The sequence below is a fragment of the Vipera ursinii genome, assembly GCF_947247035.1.
Source record: "Vipera ursinii genome assembly, chromosome: 1".
Classification (NCBI taxonomy): domain Eukaryota; kingdom Metazoa; phylum Chordata; class Lepidosauria; order Squamata; family Viperidae; genus Vipera; species Vipera ursinii.
In genome coordinates, this window is record NC_139512.1 from 130,619,277 (window position 1) to 130,639,801 (window position 20,525).

The 20,525-nt window shown below is 38.6% G+C and overlaps 1 protein-coding gene across 1 annotated transcript in view; it reads right to left on the minus strand.

Annotated features, from left to right (window-relative positions):
* Window positions 1-4,122: 4,122 nt before the first annotated feature.
* Window positions 4,123-20,525, minus strand: part of ITGB5 (integrin subunit beta 5) — an 84,028-nt gene continuing 67,625 nt past the window's right edge. The window contains exons 12-14 of the mRNA XM_083348461.1: window positions 18,298-18,414; window positions 6,238-6,404; window positions 4,123-4,707 (exon numbers count right to left, since the gene is read on the minus strand). Of these exons, the coding sequence (XP_083204587.1) occupies window positions 4,612-4,707; window positions 6,238-6,404; window positions 18,298-18,414 (380 nt within the window). The 3' untranslated portion in view covers window positions 4,123-4,611. The remainder of the gene's footprint in view (window positions 4,708-6,237; window positions 6,405-18,297; window positions 18,415-20,525) is intronic.

The following is a 20,525-nucleotide window of genomic DNA, read 5'->3' on the forward strand; positions in this document are numbered from 1 at the left end:
AATCACTGTAGTTGTTAATAACTTGGTTAAGTGAATTTTGCTACATTTTGTTTGTCAGAAGATCATAAAAGAGGATCATATGATCCCAGGATATAGCAACTGTTATAAATATGAGCCAGTTGCCTAGTGTCTGAATTTTGATCACATTGCCATGGGGATGCTGCAACAGTTGTGTGAAAACTGGTCATGGGTCTCTTCAGTGCCATAATTTCAAATGGTCACTCAACGAATGGTTTAAACTTAGGACTTTCTGTATTTAAAGAAAGAGACTTGTATGATATTTCCATCCACAGTCCTGTTGGGCTGTTTTGGCTTCTGGAAAAATGCCATTCTCTTGCATTTCTTGCATAGTTTACGATCAACGTATATTGCTTGCAGAAGTGCATGATAGCTTTCAGCACTCTTCTGAGTCAAAGAATAAAGCAAAGTCACTACTTCATCTTAAAATGTTTCAATGGGACATGATTTATTGAGATTTTTTTGGGATGCCACCACTTACCTACATCCCACCAAATTCTGCTTCAGACCTCATTAAAAAAAATAAAAGATGTTACTATGGTCATCTTAATGGAGGATCAGTTTGGGTAGAAATGTGAATGTTCTCCCAGTCTGTTCTCTGCACTTCTCGGCAACTTTCTGAACCATCACAGTGGTAGCCTTTGAAACTGCTTCCTGACATTTAGACTAAAAGAAACAGTACTGGGTAGCTTTTTTTAGAATACAGAATAACAGAACTTGAAAGGGAGCTTGGAGGTCTTCTAGTTCAACCTCCCTACTCAAGCTGTGGGTCCTATTTTTTTCTTGTAGGAATTAATTCAAAAGCTTGTGCCAGTTTGGCCTTGAAGCCTTTGTTTTATAGTGTTCCTAATGGTTCCATCTAGTCTCTGCTGCTATTTAATGCAAGAGTTCTAGAGTTTCGGTGCCTTTAGAATGCTAGTGTCATTCTATTTCTCTTTTCCTTCAAAATCAAAAGAGGTTCTTCCACTTCTCAATGTGTATCTTGACGTTTGTAATGGATTGGATGGGAGTGATCTAAATCCAGACATACTGCTGGACAGATGATAGAAAGATTAATGAATAAGGAATAAGAGTTAATATACACAGAAATGTCTTTATACTTGACCTAATAGCTCAAATTTGCAAGCTGGCTTTTGTTCAGAACCTAATGCAAAAATCAGGCAACTAATCATCAAGCATGTGTTTGCAGAGTTAAGCTTTGTCAGCATACTCTGTCTGTTTCCAGAATTATCCAAATAGATTATTGTGATATCTCACCTGGGCTGTGATAGCTGATGCTGCCTTTGTAAATGTTTGGACATCTCTTGGTTTAGATCACTGCTGTCAGTTTATTGACTGGAGTCTTAAGAGTATGCTAGTTTGCTCTATGGATATTGCAAGATCTGCAATTAATGGATGATACACAATAATGAAATCAATCAGAAATAAACTGGTGAAAATGTTGATAATAGTTAATGCACTGATTTTTCTGCATATTCCTTCTGTCATAAGAATGATTACAACTTAGTAGCAACTTTTGGAGAGAGCTGGAAAGCCACACCAAAAGCACTGAAGGCCACAACCAGACATGGCATCACATGGTTGTGTCCCCTTAAGCTACTGTGTATTAAATTAAACATGCTACTTATGGTCTTTGAAGTAGGTTACACATAGATAGATCTGTTTACTCCATTATGTTTTGTCTGGGTTTCAGATCTACTGAAAAGTCCTTTCTTAGTTCAACTACTTTTTGAATTTGGGAAAATTGGACTAGCTCCTTCCTCTACATCAGGGCTTTTCAACCAGTGGTACGTGTACCACCGGTGGTACACTGGCACCTGGCAGGTGGTACATGACTGTCCTAGAGAAGTGGTAGCAGGGGAGGGGAATGAGCTGAAGTGTACAAGCACCGTACAAGCCTGAGTGAGAGACGGCTGGAATGAGAGACGGCTGGAACTGCAGGGCTGTCAGGGTTCAGCAGAAGCGCCAGGATCAGCGCCGGGCTCCAGCTGATCCTGGCACTTATGCTGATCCCCGCAGAATCGCTGATCAGCTGGAGCCTGGCGCTGATCCTGGCGCTTACAACAGTCACTAAGCGAACTGTTGTAAGTTGTACCACTTTTAGGATATGGCAATATCCTAAAATATACGAGTACCAGCATTCACTTAGCAAGGTGTCAAAAACTTGATAACTTCATACTTTATCACTTTTTTCCTTTTTTTTCATCAAGTTTTTGACACCTTGTTAGGCGACTGGTGGTACTCAGATATTGCCATATCCTAAAAGTGGTACAGTGGGTGAAAAGGTTGAAAAGCCCTGCTCTACATCAATCTGCAAGCAGGAAAAAAAATGCAAATCTCCAGCAAATTAAACTAGCTTGACTGCTGGTTTAAGGGGGCAAATTTTCAACACTGAAAAGCATTACAGTACACATTTGGGTTTGAAAAAAATGCCTTGCAACTATGAAAACTTACATCAAATTAATGCAAGTTGAATAAAACTCCCCTCCTCTATGAACTTTGTTTTTCAAAAATGCAACTTCACAAAACTATTACTTTATCCTCAGCCCTGCTGAAGGCAAACAATTAATTCAAGATTTAGAAGTTAAGAAGAATTTTGCTTGAATCTAAATGGGAAAGCAGACGTTGAAAAGCCAGGTCTGGTTACTTTCTAAAAATACCGATAGGCAGAACTACTGAATATAGGTTGCAAAGATCCGGATAATGACAAAATGGCAACAAAGAAAAATAAAGACACTTCATTCTTAGCTACCCTGTAAGGGTTATCCAGATTTTGCAGCCTGGATCCTAATGAGGATTGGCTCCAAGCTCCATCACCCTAATTTTTATTGCCGATTCCCATATTTATTTGATAAATTTCCTTCAGAAGCTCAAAATGGCATTCATACCGCTTGAAATGGATTTAGGATTGTAGTGAAAGGATTTCATTATACCTCAATAAATTCCAGTACAGATTCAGATTCCCATATTTATTTGATAAATTTCCTTCAGAAGTTCAAAATGGCATTCATACCGCTTGAAATGGATTTAGGATTGTAGTGGAAGGATTTCATTATACCTCAATAAATTCCAGTACAGATTCAGATTTGTCTTACCAAGTTGGGAAGAAAAATAAAGGACCCAAAACAATAAAATCAGAGGCAGTCTTCTCTAATGCCATTTCATTTTAAAGTAAAACAGAACCTGGAAATTGCCATTATGATACTTCTGGGTCATGCTAATTCATAACTTTGAGCCATTTGTATTATTTTTGCTGGTCCTAATATACAACAATAGTTTTAAGAAAGCCCAGCTGGGAAACTGCAAGAAATTCATTACGGCTAATTACAGTAACAAATTGCCATTTCTATTAATTGCAACTAAGCTTTAAAGAGCACACTAAATCTATGCATGTTTATTTGGAAGTGCACTAATATCAAAGGCTACTTTCAAGTAAGCACTTTTTTATGACAGTTTTAAATTTTTACTTTATTTTCAAGTCTGGGGCAACTACATTATTGTGTTCTGGCTCAACAAATTACTCTAGGCCAGCGGCTCCTAATCTTTTGGGCACCAGGGACCGGAAAAAGGTTTTTCTGTGGATCAGAGGGGGCGTGATTTTGCTGCCTGCATCCCATGGCTGGGGCTTAGATTCTTTGCGCAGCCCGGTTTCTGGCAATGCCGCAACCCGGTGCCAGTCCTTGGTCCGGGGGTTGGGGACCTCTGCTCTAGGCAAATGAGCATCTTATTTTTTTGAGCAGTATATTATTTGATGGGGAGGCGGGGCTGCTCTTTTGCCCTCCTGACTGGTTATAGAGTTATTTCATGGTAATAATTTAAATCCAGATGTTTCTTACAATCACTGAAATAATTCTCTGTGAAATTTGCAGATAGCATATCTGACCTTCCATAGTACAAGTGCTCAGGGGGAAATAAATGTCTAAATAATGCCGCTTGGGGGGTGTATGAAAGCCCTAATAAGCAAGCATATACATAGAATGAAGGCTACTGCTAAGCTTGTAAGCCGCCCTGAGTCTTCGGAGAAGGGCGGGCTATAAATGGAATTAAAATAAAATAAAATAAATAAATAAATGACATCACATGTTTGTATATGCAATTGTTTTATTTATTAATTTTTTTATAAAAATTACTCTAAAGACTGCGTAACATAGGGATCTTTTAAACAGTTTTTACCACCAAGATCTCCATTGCTAGATTCCCCCCCTCCGCTAGAAATTGTCAGCAACAAAACATCCCTCTGACATGGGGACTGCACACCTTTGCCCACTGAATATGGATGAAACTGTTAAATGGTATATTGTTCAGTCTGTAGGCGCTTCCAAAGAGTCCACATCAGGAGAGTCTCAAATCAGCGAGACCTGGTTCCAAGCACATCGGAATGGCTTTGAGTTACAAATCTGAAGAGCACATTGGCTGCTGGCCATTTGTCCTTAGCATGCAACTAGAAGCTGTCTCCGGCTATTTGTGGCATTATTCAGGGTTTGTGCAGCGGCCAAGGGCTGCCTCTTCCCTTTGGCAAATACTGAAGAAGGAAGCCAAGCAGTTATCAAACATTCCATTTTTTTCTTCTTCTTCCAGACCTGAGTAATCCCATCAGTCAATGGTACCATTATAGGTCCTGTTGAGCTTGTTGAATGTGAAGTCTAAACTATGTGAGGAAATGGGCTTGCGGTAAAGAGGATTTGTAGCCTTAAAAGGAAAGGAAAAGAAACGGATGAAACTGAATGCCTTCTCGATAAAATTAAATTATACACTCACACCAGTAAACATGATTTTTTTTTCTTTTTATGATCCTTTTACTCGGGGTGGAGTCAGGGCGACTGAATGGAGCTGAGCATTTATTTATTTATTTATTATTTATTTATTTGTTTTTATAAACCGCCCTTCTCCCGAGGGACTCGGGGCGGTGTACAGAATAAGGTAGGCATACAGAATGAACAATAGTGAAAACAAACAATAGTAAAATACAAATTGGGACCCCAATTAGAGCTATACTGGCTGGATGCCCTTCTTGATGCCTGTGTGGAGTTCATAGCAGATATTTTCTCTTTGTACCCTGATAAACATCTGCCACTGCCTAGGATTGAACTCTCAACCTTCCAAGTGGGAAGTGAGCATCTTCACCTTTAGGCTACCGCACCACTCACACTAATAAACATGATTAAAGATAGGTTATTCTGTTAGCCTTTCACACTGGTCTCCTGTAATGTTTAAGAGCCTTGCTTTATTGATCAATAGCTTAATCATTCTGAAAAATCCTGTCCTTTAATGCCATTAAATTTGCACAAACTAGCCAGACTACAAAATGGTTCATGTATAGCCTCTCACTGTCCTATTTGATTTTGTCTACTTTTGCACTGGAAGAAATTTCTAATTTTATTGCTACATAAGAGGTTAATTGGAGAACTGCAATATTTGAGAGATTATGGAAGGATCTTGCTTTCTGTCTTATATGGACACATATAAACAACCTCATGAATCAGTGAAAGAGCATTGTGAATGTACAATGAAATACATTATGGTTAAATATCCAGTAAGAAAGAAATTGAGTTTACCTTATAATGCTCAACCTAGTTCCACATAAAAACAAGTCATTAAAAAAATGGAATAATATAGTTTCCCATTCAAAGTAGGGAATGAAAACATGTTATCTATTTAGGTCAAGCAATGCACTTTCAGAGGTGTTTCATTTTAGTAACAATTCTGGTGGAAATGTCATATATGTGCACTCATCTGCCCAGTTCATATGGGGTGAACTTTGAAGTTATGAGAGAATGTAATTCCTCAAAACTTTGAGCAAAAGATTTTTGTTAGGCTTCACTTGCTTTGCCAAATACCTCTTTAAATAATCCACATGACCCTAATTTCTACCATCTTTATTCACTCTGTCTTGAATTCATTTATACCTAGGTAAAAAGATCTTGACAACAGACTGATATACATTGCTATAATTGGAGATAGGAATTGCTATATACTGTATGTCAAGAGGGCAATGTAAAATACAATTCTCAAGAAGGGCCCTAATAATAAAATCTAACATATTTTCTAAATACATTCTTCCCCTTTAAATAAGTACACTTCTTGATTTGAGGTCATTCCTGAACAACAAAACTTACCTTCTCAGTCTCCATGTTCTCAGCATCCTTTCGTATTTTTTTCACATTTCTGAACCACTCAGAATTTTCTATCTCTTCTTTAATTTCCTAATTTAATACTCACCATTTCGTATCTTGCCCGGGAACGCTCACTCTGGAATTTGGCAAATTCCCGTCTGTCGTGAATAGTAACCAACAGCTTCCAGATTGCCAAAAGGACAATGCCCAGAAGCACAATACTGCCTACTACAGCAAGTAAGATCTTCATGACATCAGGGGCAGTACTACACTCTAAAAAGAAGAAGGAGAACATGATTAACTATTGTTGACAAGGGCAGTATCTTCAAAATAGGCCTCATCAGATGATGGGATAGAGTAGAATAAATCGCTCCTGAATTACACATGAATCTAAGTAATTGGAAAATATCTCAATGTAGCTGTTTTCAAATGTTATTATCTAGTTTTTAGCATTAAAAGTAGGCCTGAGAGTTAAGCAATGTCTATTGCTAACACCTGATTCATTTGTATAATTCACTATCAAGGATGATGTTGACGCAAGTTGAATTTGTATGATTTGAGTCTAATGCGAAGGGCTGGCTGTGTATATGCCATTAAGCAGATGGGAAACTGTTTTTATCAGCAGCCCAAGAATGATCCCAAATCGGAGCAATACATGTAACTTAAACAATAAAATATGCTGAGAGGTTTATGGGCACCCAGTACATGACTGATGGACGTAGGCCACACTCTTTTGTGTCAGATATATCTCCTTGCAGGGAAGGTTATATGCATAAGATAAATTTCTGGGAATTATCAGCTAGATTTAAATATACACACTTTCCTTTAGAGAGCCACCTATCATTGGATTAAGTATAAGTGTTATTTATCTACAGCAGAGGTCCCCAACCTTTTGGGCACCAGGGACTGGTTCTGTGGAGAGAGGTTTTTCCACGGACCGGAGGGTGCGTAGTTTTGTGTGCTGCCTGGTTTTGCTTGTTTGTGTGGACTGTTTGCTGGCATGCTGTGGCCCGGTACTGGTCCATGGTCCGGGGGTTGGGGACCCCTGATCTACAGGATTGCTCTATATAAACAAATTGGATTCTGCCGAAAGTTCTAGCAATGCAAAAGGAACTCCTTTGACTGGTATTAAAAGAAAAGTGTTTGGAATCTTGTGTGCCAGGTGCACTGTTTATATATTATTTATTTAGCTATTTATTAATAACATTTACATTAAATATTACATATATTTCTCAATCTATACTTTTTTCTTTTTGCTAAGCATTTGTGAGATAATTTTTCACAGCAGATGGCGGCATTTAGCTAACTTTCATCTTGAAAAAGGCAAGCAGGATCAGATCGGGTTAATTCTTGGATGGGAACCACCAGAAACACCGACCACTGCAGACTAAATGTGAAGTAAAGGCTACCAGAGGTCACTTCTATATTATTGCAAAGAAGACAAGACAGACACATCTTTGTAGTCACTCTGAATCAAGTTTGACCCAAGGGAACATTTACTGCTTATATTTGGCAGTTCAAAATATGGAAATGAGAAAACAGTTTTTCATTGTTTCTTACTCCTGGCTGAAAATTCAGCTTACATGTGATCACACCTGATTTAACCAAAATGAATATTCAGTTACAAATGGACTTTCTCCAATGTTTTCCGTTTAAATTGCTATTTTATACATTGAATTATCTAGATTCTTTTCAATCTGGTGATAATGGGTCCGGAATACCTTGGGGAGCACCTGCGGCTGGCGTCAACTTCCCTCCGCCCAGTACGCTCCCACAGAGAGGGCCTCCTCAGGGTGCCACCGGTCAAAGAATGTCGACTGGTGGCCCCCAGGGGGAGGGCCTTCTCTGTGGGTGCGCCGGATTTATGGAACCATCTTCCGGTCGAGCTCTGGATGGCGCCTGACCTCCGCTCCTTCCGGCACGATCTCAAAACCTACCTTTTCGAACAAGCTGGCCTGGCCTGATGGGATGGGGTTGGGTTTTATTAATCTGTTTTAACCTATTTTTTAATGTGTTTTAACTTATTCATGGGCATTTTGTTTAATCATTTTTTATTTTTGTATCTTGTTTTTTAATATGTATTGCCCTGTTCACCGCCCTGAGTCCTTCGGGAGAAGGGCAGTATACAAATAAAATTAATTAATTAATTAATTAATTATAATAATAATAATAATAATAATAATAATAATAATAATAATAATAATAATAATAATGCCTAGGTAGCACATGGAATGGGTGGGGATTTCTATCCAGTTGGTTAGATCTTGTCCCAAGTGTTTTTTCTGGCAATAGTGATTCCAAACTGGAATGAGCTTATTTCAACCATCCATCTCAACATCAGAGCAACCACAAATACAGTCTTTTCCCGTTACTGCCATGTTGAAAATCCATGAGAGGCCAATTTTATATAAGATGGCAAATGTGGAAAAAAATCTCCTCCTCAAAAATCATTTTGAAAGTAAGAGTGCAACTGTGTAACATAGTTTATCGGAAAGAAACCTTACCTATCCTTTATCTGAAAGTAGGAAACTAACTGGACCGTACTATGTGTCAAAATAAGGTGGCACAGTGGCTTGGTGGTTAAGATGCAGGGCTTGTCAGCTGGAAAGCCAGCAGCTCAAGTTTGAGACCTGAGCACCATGTGACGGGGTGAGTTCCTTTCTTTGCCCCAGCTCCTGGAAACCCAACAGTTCAAAAATGCGCAAGTTTGGACTTCCGGTGGCTCCGCGGCGACGGAGACAGCCTTCCCGGGCTGCCCGCGGCTCAGCTGTTGTTTTTTCGCCCGAAACAGCGCTGATCAGCTGTTCGGGCGAATTTGAAGCCCCCTCCTCGGGAGAAGAGGAGGGGGTGAGCCCCCAGGTAGGGGTAGAGTTCTCCGGGGCCGCCTGAGCTTGGAGCTTGGGCGGCTGAAGGATTGAACTCCCCCGTAGCCTGGGCTGCTCCCAGCTGGCCAGCGTCTCTGCTCCGGATTTCATGGAGCAGAGCCAGGCGTCTGCGACCATCCCTGCTTGAAGGAGAGACTATGAAAGGAAAAGAGCAGGCAGAGCAGTACAAGAAGGAAAGATAAAGAGATGAAGAGGATTATTTTATTTTACTCTCAAGCTTGATGAACTTTGCTTAAAACTTAAAGTGAAAGTGCGTCACAATTGTAAGTAAAAGATGGCGGCTAAACCTCCCCCTAGAACTTTTCGGAGTGCTGGAAATTCTCCGGTGCAACAACAATCATTACTGCAGGCGTTGCATTCTCCTGATGTATTGACATCGAAGGATCTTGAAAAACATACCCAGTTAATTGGGGGGGGCGGAGCCAACTGTCAGAGCGGGCGGCTGTGTGAACGGAGCTCTCTCCTCGCACAACCTCTCACCCAGTGTTCGCGGGGGCTTTTCGGAGCTTCAGGAGGTCCTGTAGGGACATCCGAAGTTGCAGGCAGCCCGGAGAACCTTCATGAGCGGCAGTTCGTGTTGAAGATCCGGAGAAAGTCTGATGCGAGCGAACCGGGGAGAAGGAGGCCAGTAATGGCCGACATGAAGATCTGACAGAGGGACGGAGCTAGCACGTAAGCAGCGGGACAACGGTAGAGCGGAGCTGACGGAGAGTGTATCCGAATATTAAATAGGAAGCGCTTGTGAAAGAGGTACTGGTTCGAAGTGGGAGCCTCACGGAGAGGGAATAAGCGGCGATAGAAGTCTTGAGGGAGGCGTTTGGCAAAAACAGCAAGGGAAAGAAAGCCGAAGACTATATGACTGTATTCTAGCTGGAGAAAAGCTACAACAGGTCAAAGTCTGAGCTTTGGAGCCTTAGAGACTGAACTCTGGATTGTCGGGTGTGGAAAGCGATCAGCTTGGTCTAGTCTGGTCTATCCTGGTAAATTTTGAATTTGTGAACTTTTGAAACTTTTGAAATTCTACTCTACTTGTCACGGGCGGCCATTTGATATAGCAATTTAGTAACTGGAGGTTTGTTTAGTGGGACACCTACTGGTCTTTGACAGCAGAGGAAGACGGAAAAGGTGCCAATTTCTGCGCCGGAAACGGGGGGGGGGGGGAAAAAAAGAAGAAGAATGTGACTTTGATTATATTCATACTATAGAATTCTATTATATAAATTGCTTAGTTGGTAATAAGTATCTGGTGGTAACTGTTTTATATATCTTTTGTCATAGAGTTAAAAGGTTTATATAAGACTCAGGGTATTATACATTGATAAAACGCTGTTATAATTGGGGAAATATGACAAGTATCTCGGGAGCAACTAAGCCTAGCGCTGGCAAAAAGGCAGCAGCACAGGGACAGGGGATGGCCTCAAGTCCCTCCAATCAGAAATCTATAGAGGATATGCTGCAAAGGGAAAGATCTAACTCGAATTCCTTTAAAGATTTACATGCCCTTTTGCAAAACCTACACGAGGCAATGGCCAAAAACCACGAGGAGATGAAGAGAGAAATAGGCCAAATAAGAAACGACACTGGTGAATTAAAGGGGAAAATCCAAGTGATAGATGATAAATTTGAAGGGATTCAACAGCAATTAGTCAAAAATGAACAAAGACTTCAAGATATGGAAGCTAGAATGGAAAAAGAGGAAAAGAGAGTAGATGATTTAAATGAAACACTCCTTCAGGCTAATAAGGAATTAGAAACAACAGTCATTTTTCTGGAAGCAGAAAAGGCTGCTCATTATCTACGCTTCCAGAACGTTCAAGAAAAAAGAGGGGAAGATCTGTTGGTCATGATGGCAGAACTGATGGCAAAGGCACTCGGTGTAGGGAAGGAGGAAATGCTGGCGGAAATTGATGAAACATACAGGGTCCAAACTAATTATGCGAGAAGGCACAACCTCCCAAAAGAAGTACATGTAAGGTTAGTTAAAAAATCAATTCGGGATGAGCTTCTGCATAGATCTAGAGAGGAACCATTAGAATTTCGGGGCCAACCAATCACCATCCTTAAACAGATACCTAAAAGGATGAGGGATCTGAGACGCGGCTATCAATTCTTAACATCCAAACTAATAAGAGAAAATGTAAACTTTAGATGGCTAACTCCAGAGGGTATTCTTGTTACGTGGCAGGATAGAAGGCATAGACTGGACACGATAGAGAAGGCAGAAGATTTTTACAAACGCCACTTCCATAGCCAAGAGGAAGTAGATTTAGAAGATCAAGATGGAAGGGAGGTAAGAGAAAGAGATACAATACGTGTGGCAATGGATGGGAAGATCTTAGCTACAGAGGATAGAAGGAACAAATCCGGTGAGTTAACAGAGAAACATGGAACTAGAGACAAGGAAGAGAGAGAGCCCCGAATCACGAGATCCACAAAAACCAGAAATAAGTAAGATGAAGGGAGGTGAGTGTAGTATTATGTCTGTGAATATTAATGGATTGAATTCGCCAGTGAAAAGGCGGAAATTTTTTAATAGGCTTATTCACCAACAATTGGATATCGTGGCAATACAAGAAGTCCATATAAAGGAACAACAAAAATATTTGTTAGTACAACCAAGAATAGGGAACCTATTCGTTTCCTTAGACCGACACAAGAAAAAGAGAGGAGTGGCACTATATGTAAACCCAAAATTGACTGCAAAACAAATTTATAACGATAAAGAGGGTAGAATACTGATAGTCGAGGTTATAATAAATCACAGGAAGGTCATGATGGTAGAGATATATGCCCCAAACCATAACCAAGAACAATTTTTCAAAACACTTCACAATAAGATATGTAGCATTGATTATGAGGAGATTTGTTTAATAGGAGATTTTAATGCTATCCTAGATATAAATTTGGATTATATGGGAAAGACGCTTAGGAAAAAGAAGAGAAGAACTCTACCGAGATCTTTTCTTAACTTGGCTGAGGAACTAAATATCCAAGATGTCTGGAGGGAAAGAAATCGTAAGGCTAGACAATATACATATTACTCCAACCGACATAACTCATGGTCTAGAATAGACATGGTATGGATGACGAAAGAAATTAGTTCAGAAATAGACGAGGTACATATAGCGACAGGTACTTGGGCAGATCACAATCCTATTAAACTTATCTGGAAAGGTTCCAAAAAAATACCCAGATGGACGCTTCAAAGAGCAATTTTAAAAGAAGACGAACTCAAATCTAAGATGGAGAGAGAACTAAGTTTTTTCTTTAAGGAAAATAAAGCTATAGACACCTCAGTACAAAACAATTGGGATACAGCTAAGGCAATGATGAGAGGGGTAGCGAGGGCATATATGGTATATAAAAATAAGGGGAAAAGACAACAACGGGAAAGATTAGAAGAGGAATATAAGAGCTTAGAAGTTATACTCCAACAAGATCCACAAAAAGACAATATCAAGCAATCTATGGATCTGATTAAACACAAACTTAACATTCTAGACAAAGAGAAATTGGCATAACAATTGAGAAACACGAAACAAAATTTTTTTGAAAATGCAAATAAACCGGGCCGGTGGCTCGCATACAAATTGGGAAAACAAAAGGGGAAAAACTGGATTCACGAACTACGAGATGAGGAAGGGAGAATATTCCACCAGGAGGAAAAAAAAAAATTATAGCCCAGGAATTTTATGAACGTTTATACAAAGAAGATAGCCAGGCAAGTGTGGAGAAAATGGAGGAATATTTTCAAAGAGCCAAACTACCTAAGGTCACAGAAGATACCAGAAATATGTTAAACGAGGAAATTCGACTATCTGAGGTGATAAAAGCTATTAATGCACAAAAGAATAATAAAGCATCGGGACCCGACGGTCTTCCATCAGAGATTTATAAAGAATTACAAAATATCCTAGCTCAACCCCTAGTGGAGGTATTTAACGCAGTATTAGAAGGCGCAAGGACGCCTAAATCTTGGCTAGAGGCAAACATAACCCTTATTCCGAAAGATAACACAGACCATACATTAATCCAAAATTACAGACCCATATCACTTCTTAACTCGGACTACAAGATATTTACATCAATTATAGCGGAACGATTGAAACGATTTCTGAATGATTTCATACACGCAGATCAAAATGGTTTTCTCGCTAAGAGACACACTAAGCACAACATTAGAATAATATTAGATACATTGGAGTACTATGAATTACATAGCGAACAACAGATGGCATTACTTTTCTTAGACGCCCAAAAGGCATTTGACAATGTTAAATGGTCTTTTTTGTGCCAACAGCTTAGCTTTATGAATATGGGAGAAAAGTTTATAAATATAATTAGGGCAATTTATGACAATCAGGAAGCAAAAATAATTATTAATGGGGAAGCATCTAGCAAGTTTCAAATTCAAAAGGGAACACGGCAAGGCTGCCCCTTATCACCGTTGCTGTTTATATTGACTCTTGAAGTATTAACGAGAACTATAAGAAACGACCCAAAGATAAAAGGATTAACCATTAAAAAGGAAACCTTTAAATTGCAAGCTTTCGCGGACGATCTAGTTTTTATTATGGAGGATCCATGTCAGACGGGACCAAAGCTATTGGAAGAATTATCTAAATATGGTGAGGTTGCCGGACTGCGAATAAATAGAAATAAGACCAAGATGATTGTTAAAAATATGACCAATAAACAAAAAGGTAATCTGGCCGAAATCACGGATATAGAAATAGTCAAGAAAATAAAATATTTAGGGATTAACATTACGGCTAGATGCACTTCACTCAAAAAGGATAATTATGATAGTGTAGTGAATCAAATAAAAGGTGACCTGGAAAGATGGGGAAACCTAAAACTCTCATTATTGGGAAGAATCGCTGTCATTAAGATGAATATTCTGCCTAAAATCCTGTTTTTGTTTCAGAATATCCCAATTCAACTCGACTCTAAATTTTTTCGAAATTTGGATAAATTATCACTAAATTTTATTTGGCAGGGGAAAAAACCAAGAATTAAATTGAAATATTTACAAGACACGAAGGAAAATGGGGGTTTTGGATTGCCAGACTGGGAATTATATTACCACGCCGCGGCCCTGAGCTGGATTAGAGAATGGGTAATCTTGAGAAATAGAAGACTATTAACTTTAGAGGGTCACGATTTGCAATATGGCTGGCATGCTTTCCTATGGACAGAGAAACAAGGTCTTTTCTCGCATTTTCAAAGACACCGGATCAGGCAAGCGCTATTCAATACTTGGAAAAAAATTAGATCTCACAATTACACCAAAATACCGGTCTGGCTATCCACCCTTGAAGCGATAGTTTACCCAAATCTGTTTGATTTGGGTAACATAATCTCATACAAGGATATTCTGAATGAGGAGGGGGAATTGAAACTTAGGAATGAACTAGAATTACAAGGTATAAAACTCGATTGGTGGGCCTACTTACAAATCCAATCGAGATTTAGGAAGGATAAAAATGAATGGGGGATATATACCTCTGAAACAGCATTGGACAAAATATTATTGGGACCGGACTCTAAACAAATAAGGAATTTTTATAAATTACTTTTGGGATATAAGCTGTTTGAAGAGCAAGTGAAAGACCCCATGTTGATCTGGGCTAACAATTTAGGACATAACATCGACCTAGATACTTGGCAAACAATTTGGGATAGGAATAAAAGGATAACACTGGCCTCATCGTATAAAGAAAATTTATTTAAAATGTTTTACCGATGGCATCTTCCCCCAGCCCGCTTAGCAAAAATGTACACAACAGCATCTCCCAAATGTTGGAAGTGTTCTGAAGAGATAGGCACATACTTCCACACGTGGTGGTCTTGCAGTAAAACACAAAAATTTTGGAGAATGATTTGGATTTGGCTGAAAGAAATATTGAAACAAGATCTGGAGTTTAGTCCAGAACTTTTCTTGTTGGGAATCACGAAAGAGAAATATCCTAAAGATGTGCTATACTTAACGATCCATATTATCACAGCAGCTAGAATATCATTTGCGCAAAAATGGAAAAAGAATGAGATCCCAGGACAAAAAGAGGTTATTAGGAAAATTTGGGATTGCGCTGAAATGGACAAATTAACTTTGGAATTAAAGAATAAAGATCAATCAGACTATTATAGAATTTGGAACAAATTGTATCTTTGGATGGATAAAAAGAAAGGTCTCTATTAGGTTTTACAGACTAGCTCACTGTTTTAAATATTGTGGTATTTCACCGATTTGTAATCTAAGTGTATTTAAGTGTATTTTTGATGTACATATATACATGTATATATATATATTTAAACATTGTAGACAAAAAGGTTTGTCAGCTCGCTGGTACTGTGTCCAATGTTTTTAAATAATAAATTTAATAAAAAAAATTAAAAAATGAAAAACATACCCAGTTAATTTTGGAGTCAATGGGTGTTAAATTTGCACAGATGGAGGAGAAATTGGAGAAATTGGAGCAGAGAATGGAAGAAAGGATGGAACAGAAACTTAGAGAGATGAAGGTAGACATTTTGTCCTCAGTGCATAAAGTAGCTAAATGTGTGGAGGTGCTGGATGATCAAGTGGAAGATTTGACTCAAATGAATGCTATATTAGAAGCAAAAGTATTGGAAATTGAAGATTTAAAAGACAAAATGGATAACGAACAGAGTTTGGCTCAATTTTACCAGATGCAGTTTGCTGTTAGAATTAGAGGCCTAAAAGAGAATATTAAGGAAGATTTAAAGCAGCTGGTTTCTGAGGCTCTTGAGGGGGTATTGAACCATCCAGCATCTGAAATAAAACAAGGCATGGACAAAGTGTTTCGTGTGAATTCGTGGAATGCTAAGCAGAGAAAGTTGCCTAGAGATGTGGTGGTCTATTTTGTAAAAAGGGAAATTAGAGATGAAGTTATACAAGCTGCCTATGATACTAAAGTTGTGATTGCTGGTCAAGAAGTTTTGGTTCTAAAAGAAATTCCTCCAAAGATTTTAAAGAGAAGGAAGGACTTTATATTTCTTGTGCAAGAGCTCAAGCAAAGAGATATAAGGTTTAGATGGGAGATCCCAGCAGGGCTGAGCTTCATGTATGATGGCAAAAGGTACTGTTTGGGTACTGTGAAGCAAGCGCATGATTTTTACAACAATGTCTTAAAAGCAACCCCATCAACACTTCTGGAAGCTGTAGAGGGATCTGGAGAAGGAGAATGTCAAGAGGATGAAGATGGACAGATGGACGAGAAGGGTACAGGAGGAGATCAAGCTGCAACTCTTTTGGATGATCTTAGAGAACAGAGGGTGACGCGTGCTGCCTTAAAACGCTCAAAAAAGACTAAAAAATAAGACCAGTAGAAATCTATGGAACTTCCACAATATACTTATAGTCAAGTGGTAGTTGGGTTTTTAAGAGTTTTGGGACGTTATGTATGGTAACAGAATTTTCAATTTGGAATTAATGGATAATTAACTATAGAGGAAGAGGAAGAAAGTTTTGTGGGTTAATGCGGGTTAATTTGTGTAAGAATTATCTATTATAGCCTATTTTGGCTAGAGAGGTTAATAGGGATAGGTGCTTGTGGTGTGTAAGTGAGAATATGTCTAGGTAATAGTGAATTGTGGAAGAACATAGATGGGAATGATGTTAGTTTTCTTTTATTTTAGTTTATATATATTTAGTATTGTTAAGGATTGGTTTACTCTATATAAGCTAGAGAGTGATGGATTTTAGAGTTTATAATTGTTAGTATATGATTGTTTATGATTGCTTTTTAGATATATACCTTGTATTTTGCTCTGGGAAGTCGGGGGGGGGGGGAGGGGGGGAGGAGGGGAAGTAGAGGGGGGGCAGGGGAGGGAGGAGGGAGAGGGGGAGGGGGGGGAGATAGGGGGGAGGTAGGGAGGGGAGGAGGGAGGGGGAAGGGGGGTTTTTCAAAGGAAAATTGTATTTTAAAACTTTTCAATAAAAAAACAAAACAAAAAACAAAAAAATGCGCAAGTTTGAGTAGATAAATAGGTACCACTTTGGTGGGAAAATAACAGCATTCCATGCTGCCATGCTAGCCACTTGAACACGCCTTGAAATGGAGATAAGCACTGCCTGCTATAGTCGGCAATGACTAGTGTAGGAAAAACTGCAGGAACTCCTTTACACTTTTTTGTGTGTCAAAACAAGAATAAAGAGCTAAACTAATACAGATTTTAATGTCCCAATCTATAAAATGGGAAAAGGAACTCATGGGTGGGAGATCCCTAAAAGAAAAAAAACCTAATTCCAATGAAAGAAGAGAACAACAAAAGAGCTATCTATTTATTTTTTTTAACATGCATGGATCTCTGACTGGAAAAAGACTGATCTTTTATCAGTAGTTTGGATAAACTTGCCTTTCTGTCTAGAACTAATGACTGGAATCCAAACAAAGACACAATATACTAAGATACACTTATTCAACAATGAATTAAAATATAGTCATAACTTGTAGTGTCATTGTTAATAATTTATTTTAGGAAAGTTAAAAAAGATAATGATTGGCTCTGGTCTCTGCCACTGTATTATTGACTGAGATTACTCAGAACCTGTACTTTTCATTGTGATTTATCTACACATAAAAAGCTCAAATCTTTGTGGGCATTTTTTGTAGCATAGTCAGTACTAAGAGATGAGTTTGCTCACAAATATGTATGTAAAAAGCTTGAACTAACTGTGTGCAGCGGTTAGACAATAAAGTTTGAAGCAGTTTTTGTGCCATAACTTTTGCCCTAGGAGCACTTCACTAATTAAAGGAAGATTTCCACTGCTAATTTATATTTGATAACAAAGTTCTATGCCTTCATTTTATGTCCAAATCAGCTTATTATTTCCGGATTGAAATCTTCCTGAAAACAGCACAAGCATGCTAAAAAGTAAGATGTGCCTTTGAAATTATCTTGTCATCCTTGGTACACTTGACCTGGAGATGGGTGTCAGCTTTTCAAATGCTGGAATTAATAGCCCCCTTTCTAAATAAACTTTCTGAATTTTATCTTATCGAACTGAGGGTCTGGGTTTTTCAAATGTTCCTTCTGTTACCAATAGCCACCTTTCTTTTCGATATTTGTATCACCCACTTTCTGTAAAGAAAATGGAGTAGAATTGATCCACATATATTTTTCTACTAATGAAAACTGTGTCCAAATCTGGGTCCTGCACCATTCTAAGGTACTTTGTTTTTTGACAATTCTCGTTGCCTTGCTGGTCCGAAGAGTTTACATCAATAAGAAAAAGCAAGCAGATAAATAAATACCTGGTTCCTTGAGAACAGTGATATTTGTCTTTCCATTGGTGAGTTCTGAGTACGTGAATTTCATTACACAATCCTTCACTGGGTAAGCGCATAAGATTGAATTAGGGTCATCCGTTTCTGAAATAACATTAAAAATCTCAGTGGAATAAAGGGTGTTAATGCAATACATTGCAATATATTCAAGCGCAAAAATCATGTTCCATGCTTTCTTTGTTGGCATGTGTTCAGCGCATCATAATGTATTTAAAATACCTGCTATTTTGGCCTCTTCAATTGAAGGATATGCTAGGATTCTCATGAGACTCTGGATTTCTTCAATATGAGAGCCTTCTTATTAGTACATGTGGAGCATATTACGGAAGTGTTCACATGTCTAAAATTGTGCAAACTATTAACAGAGAGAGCGTGCTGGATGAGATGTCCAACCCAATTGCCTTACTTCATGACTAATTGTTTATAAATCTATGGATAGACATCACTCAGGAAAGGCAGAGGAAACATCGACATGGTTATACTCAACTAAAACAATAATTATTATGAGATCCTGAAAGAAGGCCAAGGAAACCTGATTTTTGGAGTAATTTCTTTGGAAGAGGAAGTTTCACTTCCTTCTACAAATCTGCATAAAGGAAGTAATTGTCTAGAAATATGTTTAATTTTACAGCCTCTTTCTGGGCGTAGGGAGTGTGGAGAATTACAATAGTGGATGATATGTGTTACAGAAATATACTGTTATGATGCAAAAATACTACAGAGGAATCAACAGACAACATTAAACTAATCTGTTAATTAAAGCTTTCCATGGGATAGGTTGAGACAAGCAAGTGATATCTTTTCAGGTAGGTCTAGCGGTTTTATTATTTTATTTTTTACTTACACAGACTTCAGTCCTTTTAAAAACTATTTAGCCTTTTGGTAAATAAAGACACCTGGCAGCTGTTTCTAGTTCTGACCAAAAAAACGTTAAGCACTGTTATTACTAAGTATATTATTATCTTAAAAATACACACTAGGCAGGTTCCAAGAAAAAAAACACTAAAATTAATAAAAAAAAAGAATCAAAAGAGGCAACACAAAATGTCGCTCTGATCCCCCCCAAAACTATATAAATTGCTTCAATTACAGTTGAAGTTTATTTGCTAAACCTGACCCATAAAACAAAACAGTTGACGATATTAAAAGTACCTATAATGAGATCTTGAACAAATCCAGTTACTGTGCTCAAAACATGGGGCAGAATGGAGGAGGCATCAGTTCTACAGTGGGGCTTAGCCTATATGGCTTGAATTGGATGACAAATAATTGACAATGCAATTATTTTACCACACATCCACAAAGTACCACTTGTCACCCAGGTTGCTGCATTCTGGGCAATTTTTATGAAAGAAAGAGGTCATTTAAATATTCTTCAGTATGTTGTATCTGTTCCTATAGTGACACCATGTTGAGGACTCAAATTCTTCCCTGCTCATCTATACATTGTGTGAGCCTTTGCTACTTGACAAACAGCCTGAACACATAGAGATTCAAACATCTCAATGAAATTATAAATTGATTGCTCTCATGGCGCTTGGCACCAAACGCACTGCTTTTGCAGCTCAGTGGATCCTTGGCCAGGTTCTCATAGATTTCCTAAATGACTCCTGCAGGATTCTAAGAGTTCTTGCAAAAAACATGGAGTTTTACAAACAATAGTGCAGGGGTCTTCGAACTTGGTCCTTTTATGACTTACGGACTTCAACTCCCAGAATTCCTTAGCCAGCGTGCCTGGCTGAGGAATTCTGGGAGTTGAAATCCGTAAGTCATAAAGGGGCCAAGTTTGAAGACACCTGCAATAGTAGATTCCCATTCAGTCTTAATTAATACAAACTCAATCTGCAATGGAAATGCCATCGGGAGTATAGAGGAAAAAGTTTATTTTAGGAAGCCAGAGCACAAAGCAACGGTATTTATGGAAGAAAACATTTGTAGCTCAGTATTCAACTTTGAGACTCACTGTAGGAAAGCCTAATGCTGGGAAACATTGAGGGCAATAGAAGAAGGGGACGACAGAGAATGAAGTGGCTGGATGGAGTCACCAAAGCAGTAGGCATGAGCTTAAATGGACTCCAGAAGATGGTAGAGGACAGGAAGGCCTGGAGGAACGTTGTCCATGGTGGTCGCAATGGGTTGGACACGACTTCGCAACTAACAACAACATTCAACTGTGGAGTCCTTGATGTTCTTTG